This window comes from Lycium ferocissimum, chromosome 9 (assembly GCF_029784015.1).
Source record: "Lycium ferocissimum isolate CSIRO_LF1 chromosome 9, AGI_CSIRO_Lferr_CH_V1, whole genome shotgun sequence".
In the NCBI taxonomy this organism is placed as follows: domain Eukaryota; kingdom Viridiplantae; phylum Streptophyta; class Magnoliopsida; order Solanales; family Solanaceae; genus Lycium; species Lycium ferocissimum.
Genome location: NC_081350.1, coordinates 42526001 through 42536761, shown reverse-complemented (window position 1 = coordinate 42536761; position 10761 = coordinate 42526001). Strand labels below are relative to the sequence as shown.

The 10761-nt window shown below is 34.8% G+C and overlaps 1 protein-coding gene across 1 annotated transcript; it reads right to left on the bottom strand.

The window, feature by feature from the left end:
* Positions 1-743: 743 nt before the first annotated feature.
* LOC132030921 (zinc finger CCCH domain-containing protein 64) lies at positions 744-9607 on the bottom strand. The gene is made up of 10 exons (XM_059420717.1): positions 9465-9607; positions 8385-8658; positions 6495-6621; positions 6280-6399; positions 5385-5502; positions 3900-4336; positions 3496-3781; positions 1892-1985; positions 1407-1537; positions 744-1077 (listed from the first exon to the last, which is right to left on the bottom strand). Exons 1-10 carry the CDS (start codon positions 9537-9539, stop codon positions 949-951), a joined length of 1791 nt encoding a protein of 596 aa, XP_059276700.1. The 5' UTR covers positions 9540-9607; the 3' UTR covers positions 744-948.
* Positions 9608-10761: the final 1154 nt, after the last annotated feature.

The window sequence follows — 10761 nt, the reverse complement described above, 5'->3', positions numbered from 1 at the left end:
CTTTTGGTTTTAGACTTGTATTTTTATATGTCGGAAGTTGCGTAGTTTAGCGCTTTAGGCAAAAATTGTAATTTCGAATGCAAAATTCTTATTATTAATTAAAAAATATTATAAATTTCAATTATGACTTTAATGAGGTTCCCAGAATCGGCTCTCTATGCACTTCCTGTGTACTAAGGATATGAGAGTATGGCCCAAATGCATCAGTTTCCGCAAACATGCATTTGTGGGGGGAAGGTTCTTCGAAAATGTATTTTGTGCAAAATTTAAACGCTTTGAACAGGTATAGTTCTTCTAGAAGATTTTATCAATCTTTTTGTGAATGAAGATACAGTCCATATGTGTTTGGTACTTGGTGTTTGATTGGAGAGCAAAATTTTCAAAAGAAACATTTACTATGTACAAATAAGAACCAAACACACAAGCTCATCTTACTTCTAAGGAATGACAAAAGAAGTACGTACAAACTAGATTAATTAAAATATTTCATTAGCAGCAAAAAATTCATAAAGGATCCAAATACAAACAAGAAGCAATTAACTTGAACAATAAAGTTACAATTGCTTCAAGGGAAAAAAAAAAGAGTTACGATTCTGTATAGTCCTCATCTCAAATAGTTAAACAAACATACATGAACAACTACCTCAATAGCATAACTGACAAAGTGAGTTACGTGCATGAAAATTGGACTAATGTTGTTGCTCAAATATGTTCTGAAAACCATTTTCCTTTAGCCGAAGATAGGGGTAAAGGTCTGTGTGCACCCCACCTCATCAAATCCCACTTATGAAACCACGCTAGGTATGTTGTTGCTCAAATATACAACATTACCGTCTGGTTACAACAGCATCCTGTCTTGTGGCAAAAATGTATTCAGAGAATCATATTGTGACTGTTCAAGCATAACACAAACACATGAGCCTCTAGTGTTGCGTCTTCTCGGCTATCCTATTGATTTGGATCGTATTCTTGAAATCCACTTTTGAATCTCTCAACCATTTTAATTTCTTCTTCTTTAGCAAGCTTACAATTTCTCCAATCAGCTCTATCTGCCACATTCAGCAAGCCTGCCAAAACCTGTGGGGAAATCATGCAATATTACATCTGTTACTAAAGCGAAATTATAACCTCTGTTAGATATATTTCACACAGAGGATGCAAACTAAGTGTCTATCACCAGTCGAAAATTTCAGCTACATGATTCATCACTAAAATAAAGGGATGATTGCAAGGATTAAAGTAGGTAAAATTTATATGGAAATGCTTTCTGCTAGATGTATATAAGCATTTATTTTATATGCTAAATCCTACTGCAGCACCCTCCACCTCCACCCCCCACCCCCCACCCCCTCCCTCTTTTATACTAAGCTATAGTCCCTTTTGTCGCTCATATATAAACATCTTACCTCGCGACCAAATTGAGCTGGGAATTTCTCATTCTCCTCAACAACATGTGACAAAATATCACCTCCAGGAACTTCAACATAAAACAAGCTGCAACTTCTGTCAAACTGTTCCCGCAACGCTTGTCTTCCTTCTGCAGTAAAAAGAAAAATCACATGAACATCATCTCTAGACTGAATTGCTCCCACACAAGACAACCTGTGATGATACTTAAAAGGAAAAACAAAGCAAGCACCAGCGAAGTATATTTAACTCAATGCGGTTCTCTCCATAACCAGCTAACCCACATTTCCAATTAGCGCAGACTAGGAGAAAAGGATTTAATGAGAGAAAAAGCGGTTTAGAATCTAGCATGTGCAATGCTACTTTGAGCTGTTTTTTCCACTGTTCTATTTTCTCTATCTTTACCATTTTTCTTTCTATTTTCTGGTTGGGGAATGGGGCAGGATTCAGAACTCTATGACCTTGAACAATAAAGTAACCATACCTTTTACCACAGTAAACTTGAATCCCAATTTTTCAGCAGCCATGTTAAAAATATCTTGAACCACAGATGCCCTGGACGAGGGAATAGGAACAACCTACAATAGACACAAAGAGTGGAGATTAAGATAATCACAAAGAAGCAATAATAAAGATGAAAACGTAATGGATTAAAGAACTGTGACATGAGAATAACAATAACACAACTGGGCATAATATTGTTAATGTCAAAAAAGGAAATTGATCTATTAAGGCGAGGCAGCTGCAATTTGCCCCAAGGTGTACAATCAAATGCATACTTCTAAAAGGTTATGGAAGTAGATAAACTGGTATCATATCTTATGAGGGAGACTGCTACTATAGCTGAAACAAAAAGAAAAGGCTTAAGTGACTAAAACGCCCCCAAACTTGGCACGAATTGCAACTTTAGTCCCCAAACTATTGCTGCACTTCAAGACACCCCTAAACTTGGCAAAATGGGTTTTAATTCATCCCCGAGCTGCCACGTGGCACAGCAAGTGTAGTCACACGCCAACAGGCGCGTGACAGGTGCCACGTCAGCTTTTTTTTTTTTTTTTTTTTTTTTAAAAGAAAAATCAATTTTGGAAAATTCATAAAAAAAGTATAAATTTTTAAAATCAGAAAAAACTAATTTTTTTTTAAAATGTGGAAAACCCATTTTTTTTAAAAATAAATCTGGACTGAATTTTTTATTAAAAAATCTGGAACTTCTTAAATCTTGAAAACTGAGAGACCCGTTATTTTAAAAAAAAAACGGGAAAATTTATTTTTTTTAATTTAAAAACTTGGACTTTTTAACAATCTGGAAAACTAAATAAACTCATTTTTCTAAAAAATAATCTGAAAAATTGAACGGATGATATTGATTTTTTTAAGAATAAAGTGGAAAACTGATAATTTTTTTCTAGATTTAAAAACCAATCTAATTTCAGGGATTATTTTTAAAAAAAAATGGGTTTTCTACATTTTTAAAAAAAATCAGTTTTTCAGTTCTTTTTAAAAGTGTCTTAAAAGAATCATTGGATTTTTTAGGACACTTTTAAAAAAATATCAAGTTTTCAATTTTTATATAAAAAAAAAAAATCCACTTTTAATTAAAACTGTAGTTTTTCAGTTTTTTTTTTTTTAAATCAAATATTCCAGATTTAAAATAAATATTTCATTGTTCCAGATTTTTTATAAAAAAAATCAGTTTTACATTTTTTTTCAAAACAATTTATCATGTGGAGGACACATAGGATGAAAATGCCATGTGGCATTAATATTTTACACATGGAGGCCACATAAGCCTTATTTTCTATGACTACACTCACTCCGGGTCATGTGCTCAGTGTAATAAAACCCATTTAGCCAGTTTAGGGGTGTCTTGAAGTCCATCAATAGTTTGGGGACTAAAGTTGCAAAACGTGGAAGTTTTAGTTACTTAAGCCAAAAGAAAAACATGTAAAGTAAGGTATGCTTATAGACCAATTTTTAAGGACAGAGTGACAGTATAGACATATCTTCTTTTGTTTTTCCACTTTTTCTATATAATCTGTAGTACAGGCATACATCCATTATAATTTATTAATGGAAGTTTTTCCATACCTGAAGATTGGCATGACTTCCCCGTTTAAATACCCACTCAAAGAAAACTGCTTCCTTCCCTTGCTTTTTGAAGTAAGCTTTGAAGCTTCTTTGAAGTCGTTCCAGTTCCTTTTCACATTCTAGTGGCAGAGATAACGTATTGGGCATGTGTTCAATGGGCATAATCAGCACATGATCGGGTAATAAAGGTCCTTTAGCAAGTGCACAGTAGTAATTTTCTCCAACACTAGTGATCAGATGTGACTCAACATTCGGGCTGGACAAACAAAACCAGCATTCTCTAGACCTGAAAAACAGTTAAAGTTACCACAAAAGCAAGAGAACACTGATGAAGGCTCACAAACCAGTAAACACTGACACTGCAAAGTCATCAAGAAAAATCAAGTAGTTTGATAAATATTAACCTGTTAGAGCTTGCTGCCCTAGATGCTGATCTGTCACCTTCTTCCTGCAAACTGTGCTTGAAGTTGCAATTAGGACCTTTTTCACATTTTCCCTTGTTGAGAAAGTCAAAACACACACCTCTTGAGTACTGTTCCGAAGCTTCTTCATCATGCCTAAAGTGGCACTTGTTTCCTCTCGGACAAGAGCCAGAAGAGACAAATTTAAAGCAGAGTCTATCACCACCACCATCTCCATGTTTCTGCCTTTTACCTGATACATCATATCTCCAATACTGTGACTCAGAATCACTATCACCAGGCCTCTTTGTTGCTCCATCGGGTGGGGCTGCTTTGTCAACATTCGTATATGGAGATAAAGTAGTGTTTGGTGGCTTTGCGGTAAGCTCAGTTTTCGACATTGTTGATGCTGGAGTGGGAGATATTGCATGAATAAATTTCTGTGAAGAATTCAAGCATAAAATGAGGTTTCAAAATGATAAAAAGAGATGAATTAAACCTAAAATCACATGGAGAGAAGTTCTCTCAGAAGACGTATAATCTCTCGGAATGGATGCAGACTTAAGATAAGTCCCAGATTTGTCAGCAGAAAAGTCTTTCATTTTGGTTATAGATTTGTATGCCATTTAAAAATAGGCTTAATGCATATGCAGCCCCCTGAACTTGTCCCTTTTTTCCATTTTGGCACCTCAACTAAGTGTTGTTCCTATTGAACAACTGAACTCGTCCTCAAGTGTGTCTATCAAACACAATCTGAATTACATAGTAATCTATCTTCAATGTAGCAACATGCTAATATATATTCTAATTTAATTATGCCATTTTTAGCCAAGATTAGCAGCAATTGAGAGGGAAAAAATGAGTAAGCTCTTAATTAAGCTGGCACTGAAAGAGCAGAAACCGACACATCCATGACCAAAAGAATAGCTTGCCACACGTCTAAAATATTAATTTACCTTCATTACCACAATTTTTTTATTTTTTTTTTGCTTCTAATAAAAATCAGATTTAGAGGGTTTGATAGACACACTTGAGGACGAGTTCAGGGGTTCAATAGGAACAACACTTAGTTGAGGTGCCAAAATGGAAAAAAGGGACAAGTTTAGGGGGCTGCATATGCATTAAGCCTTAAAAATAATTATGAATTTAAGAAACTTCTAGTTTTTGAGACTCTAACTTACCTCATATCTTATAATGGCATTTGAAAAATTGAAAATTACATCAGAATATTATCAGAAAAATGAATAGATTTTAAGAGTTTCTATAGCATTTGAGAACATGTAATCGTTATCAACAAGTTTGACGTTCGGCCTTAACTATGATGCAAAATTTTTTTGGAGGGGAGGATAGCGTGTGTGACCGATATTAGAGAGAGTAAATAATGTTTGATTAAACATTCTCGATATGTGATAGAACTGCTTAAGATGCAGACAGAAGTTTTACAAATACTCACAGGAAATTTGAGTAAAAAACCAAAGGTTGTAGTACCTGTTTATCTTTGTTTCCAACAGGAGCTAAGCCCAAAAAGCGAGTTGCATGTAGAGCATTAACATTAGCATACGGTTCACGATCAAAGTATACACCCATAGTTCCTGCAACATGGTACCTACGAGTGAAACAATTTCAGTTGGGGAAAAATTCATATCTATGGATTTATTGGGCAACAAAGTAGTAAATGAAAGTTCTTTCATTCAAATGAAGAAAGAACTCGAAAGCAACAGAAAGTTCTGTTTACCAGCACTGCAGACATGCACACAGGGTAGTGACTGTAATGGTATTTCTTTTGAAATAGCAGGATTACAAAATAGCCAATTGAACAGATACTTCCTTCACATTAACAGAACATTGTTGATTCTCCAGAAGCCAAGAATAAATCTTTCGTAATATACTTAATTTTTCAGATTCACATCCGGTAAGCTACCACCAAATGCAATTCCCGGCCACTTAAATTATTTTAGGTGAAGCCTAAGTATATCAAGGACGAACACATCCACTGCAACATGAAACTCTTGGAAAAGATTTACCAGTTCAACCAAGAGATAAAGATGATTGGCGACACGTCACCGTAAATTAACCACGAAATGGCCGCCCAGCATAGGTGATGAAGCTTGCACTATTAATAGATAAGAAAAATAAGCTGAATATGAAGAGTGAGTGGAAGCATATAGTATATACAAACAATTAATTTTGTAGTACAAAATTCTTTTAAAATGAAAAATTCCACATAGTTGTTGCCTTGTCGGCTCCAAATTTTGAGGAGTTCAAATTTTCTTCTCCATATGTCGAGAAGAAATGTTTAAAATGAAGATCAAGAGCAAAGGATTTGGTAGCCCATACACTAATTCAACAAGTGAACTGCACTTTGAAAAATACGATCACTCACCGAGGCTTAATCTCAGTTACCAATTCTGACACTGTGGGATCATTCCCGGATGAATCTGAAATTTCTGCAGGAACTTTTGATGTCGTTCTATTCGTTACTCCGCTGGGCCACTCATTAGTATTTTTTGATTAAGGAAATCAAAGAGATTGTATGGAGTACTTGGAACAGGAGATGAAGAAAATGAGGGAGAACAACATAAAACCAAAGGATATGTAAGAAATATGTCTACTGTTCCTGGATCTTCTGCTAAAGCCCTCAAAGCATCAACATCGTCTTGACTGTATGTTCCAAATTGAGTTCCACTTGGAGATCGCCTACCAGATAAGTATGCCACAGATAACCCTAGACATGAGTACAGTATATCAGCTATCATATCAACAAAAAGTCTAAAAATATTGTTTAGTCATGCACCTCCATCGAGACAAAATATGAAACCCTAACTTCTTTTACTCTTATTAATTCTAGAGACATGAGCATAGACACCTCCTTTTGGTGAGCTTCTAATCTCATAAAGCAAACTAACCATCACAATAGGACGAACTTCCCAAATTCAGGGAATACCACGGGGTTATCGTGGATGGGATGCAGTTATCACAAAATAAAATCGAATAAGAAAATAATAACAACAACAATTATATCAATCAATTGGTCAACCAACTACGCCTCAATCCTGAATTAATTAAAGAAAAAAACTAGCCCATTAGGCAAAAAATGTACACTGCTTCACAAAATTAAGATAAATTGCACGATGTTTAGATGTGCTCACACATGTTTTCTTCTGGATACGTAAATTTGCACGGTGCTTAGATGCTCTCATAAAAAATTTCAACTCTCAAATATAGACAATCAGCATCTTACAATGTATAACTTGGAAATGGTGTTCGACTGTCCACTATCTTTATTCAACTTATAGTCCATAAGGCTTCTCTCAGCAATGGCTTAGACTTTCGTTCAATACCACAGAGAGGTAGGCAATACAACCCTTTATTTACCAACTACTATAGGCAAATTAACCGATAGTTTTAAGGAGTTAATATCTGTGCCAAGATTTCATTCTTCCTACAAGCGTAAACCACTAGACCATACAGTACAAGTTTGAAAAAGGAAATAATAAACTGCATCAAACAAAAGTCCTTTGGTAAGAAGTGCACCATCCCCTTTGCCCAACAGGTCAAAATTAACACTACAAGTCACCAAGGCACATTCAGAATTGTTGGGGTGTTCAAGTCACTATTGTTTTGTCTCAATAAATACGAACTTAGTATAATATACATCTTCTAATCAAGCTGGAACGGACCATATGGAAACCGAGGTCCATATTCCCGGCAGAAGCAAAATGCAAGGTGATTTCTTTTCACTTGTCTAAGTCTTGGTGGATAGAACTACTTGATATCTAATGTTGGTAGGAGATATTAGGTAACTGGAGAACTAGTAGAGTTGTGCACAAACCGGCTAAGGCAACCCATAGGCATATATACTATCAAAAATTTCCAGAGTTCCTACGGCCAGATATCTCAAATAGAACAATACAAGTGTGGGCTGCTATGTAACACCTTTTTCTATAAGCACAAGTTGCTACAACACCTATGTCTACTGGAATATACTGAGAAGATTGTGGTACTTGACATATAAAACACGACTTCAAGTTTGTCCAAAATATTGGTTAAAGCATTTTTGGATAGAGAAACTGCCAACGTATCTTATGAAAGTAGAGTGATGCTATAGCTGAAACAAAAAGCAAAACATGTAAAGTAAGTTATGCTTATAACCAAGTTTTAAGGCTATATAAAAATATATAATATACATACCCACGCCTCCCGTAGTAGAGTGGATGCAAACAACAACCAAGTGTGTAGCCTAGCAGTTAACAAAGTGGATGGAACCATGAGGTCTCAGGTTCAACTCCTAGCGGAGGCAAAAACGGTAAGTGTTTTTCCGTGCGAAAGCTCGAGTTGGCCCCGACACTATGGTTATCCAAGAAAAAATAATAGTGGATGTAGACACATCCACTGCTAAGCTGCCTATTCGGTCCTTACACTAAGTTTTTCACTTTCATTAAGCAAATTGGAATAAAACGATAAATGAGGTGCTGGTTAAGGTCTTACCATGAAAGTCAAACTTCCCACTGCCTTTCAACCAATACAAATTGTCACAGACCCTATAACCTTCCATCTTAAACCCTTTATTACTCGGGTCCTTCAATGCTTCTGACAATATTTTCGGGGACCCCGCGCCATAGTCGCCAATGAAGTAGGTCGGTATCGGAATCTTCGAGCAGCCATCAATATAGCCATTGAATTCCTCAAGCCCCTCGGTCGAATCCGGGAAAAATTGGCCCACACAAAGAAGAGCATCAAATGGACCAGCTGCCTTGTTCACCTGAAAGAGTCCAAGTTCAGCTATACACAGAGTAGCTATGTTGCTCAGACTCTTCAAAATTGTCGACGGGTGCATGTCGGATACTCCAAATGTAGTGTATTTTTGGAGGATCCGACACGTGTGCGGCAACATTTTTGGAGATTCCGAGCAACATAGCTGAGTTGTTGATATATAAATATAGCAGCAAATCCAAAATTTTTAAGTCAGCTATAAATGAGTATGGACCCGTTCGGTCATACAAATTATTCACTTTTTTTTTTTCAGAATTATTTTTCACTTTATTTGAAAATAAGTGTTTGTCCATGAAAATTCCATATCCAACTTTTAAGTACATTCAAGCATGAAAATTATTCCAAATATTCTTTACAAAAAATATAACCAAACACAACTCCAACTCCATAAATTCCAAATAAAGTAAAAAATATTTAGAATCTATGGCCAAATGCCTACTATATCTATTTATATATTTTATAGATGAGCTGATTTGTGTTAAAAACATCTACTTAATACATAATTTATCAAAAAAACATTATTTCCAAGAACAAAAAGTCTGTTATGCTTAATAACTTTAGTTTGATCAGTATCTGTCTTAATTATAGTAGTTTTTTCTTTGGCAAATTGACCGAGGCCATTTTTCAACTTCAAACTAGTGAGGTTCCATAAATCCGTAGCCAGAAAAATAATTTTTTTTTTCTTTTCTTTCTCTAGAATCTAGCACTTATATTTTCAAAATTCTAACTCGGCCTCTAAAATTTATATAATATATAGTTCGAGAGTAAAATAAATGATAGTAAATGAAGACGAACCGAAGAAACGCGTTTGAATAGTTGATTGAGACGGCCACGTACATCACCACATAGGAGAATTTTAAGAGGAGCCATTACTGAGTGTGAGAGCTCTCATGGGAGAAAGAAAAAGAGAAGAGTGGGCCAAATCCTGCAATGGGCCATTCAGGCCCAATTTGGCCATGAAAACCAAATTGTTTTCACTTTATTTGGAATTTTGAAGTTGGAATTGTGTTTGGTTATAGTTTTTGCAAAGGCATATTTGGTTGTTTGAATGTACTGAAAGTGAAAATAGGTTTTTGGTGTTTTTCAAATTCTAAATTTTCATGCCAAACGTTGATTTTCAAATAAAGTAAAAACGTTTTCCTGGAAAAAGTGAAAAAATTCTAATGGCCAAACGGGTCCTTAAGTGTAATGGCCAGTTATGATCATGTTATTTAAGTTGATGTTTAGATTTTCCAAATATTTCATTACTTATCAAGCAACAATGAGTAATATTGATTGTAATCATTTGATGCGCGGGATAAGGTGGATATACGATGAAAATTTGGGATTAATTTTATTCTCTATTTGGTAGAAAGTATAAGTTTTATTCTAACATGCATGGTGTAAAATGGAGCTCAGACTTAATTTTGGATATCCCACTCCCATATGAAATAAATTAGTCTCAAGACTATAATTCTAAAATAATTTAATATGCGTACCAAATGATCTATGAAGATATTTGAATATGCTTCATAATTAATATAGAATATGGGATAGGATTAGCGATTCCAAATAAAAAGCAATTGATCATAAGCAACGCTAATTATAGCGGATCCAACCTATTTAATATTTATAATATAAGATGGTAAGTTATTTAATATTTATAATAAGATGCTGGTTGTTTTCTGCTTAATTGTACCTAAACATTTATTTTAATTAATATGCTTCACCCGATGATAAATTTAATTCGTTATTGAGCCACAACACAATCAAATCTAAATGAATAAGTTGAACAATACAACGACATAAATATATAAAATCAAGCTTAACCAATTATCTCCAACTGCTATCCACATGATCAAACATGCCAAAGTTAAACATGCAAAACGTAAAGCGAAACATTTACAGTATTAAGTTGAAGCGTCAAACTGCGGACAAAAAAAAAAAAAAAAAAACTAACTTCAAACATATCTAACATTTAAACTTTTCCCCTGACTTAACTTCGGATGCACATCTCTAACATTAAGTCTGAAGTGATTATGCTCCCGCTTGGCCATGGAGTTTGGAAGCAATTTTTCAAAATATTTTTTTCAAATATCTGTTTGGTAATAGA

What these genes read in the sequence shown, in the direction of transcription:
- LOC132030921 (XM_059420717.1), bottom strand. Translation starts at nt 9,539, where the DNA reads ATGGCTCCTCTTAAAATTCTCCTATGTGGTGATGTACGTGGCCGTCTC. An exon ending in GAAGTCATGCCAATCTTCAG is followed by an intron (nt 1,986 to 3,495) that starts GTATGGAAAAAC and finishes TGTCTATTGTAG; the next exon opens with GTTGTTCCTATTCCCTCGTC. An exon ending in CAGCTCAATTTGGTCGCGAG is followed by an intron (nt 1,078 to 1,406) that starts GTAAGATGTTTA and finishes ATTTCCCCACAG; the next exon opens with GTTTTGGCAGGCTTGCTGAA.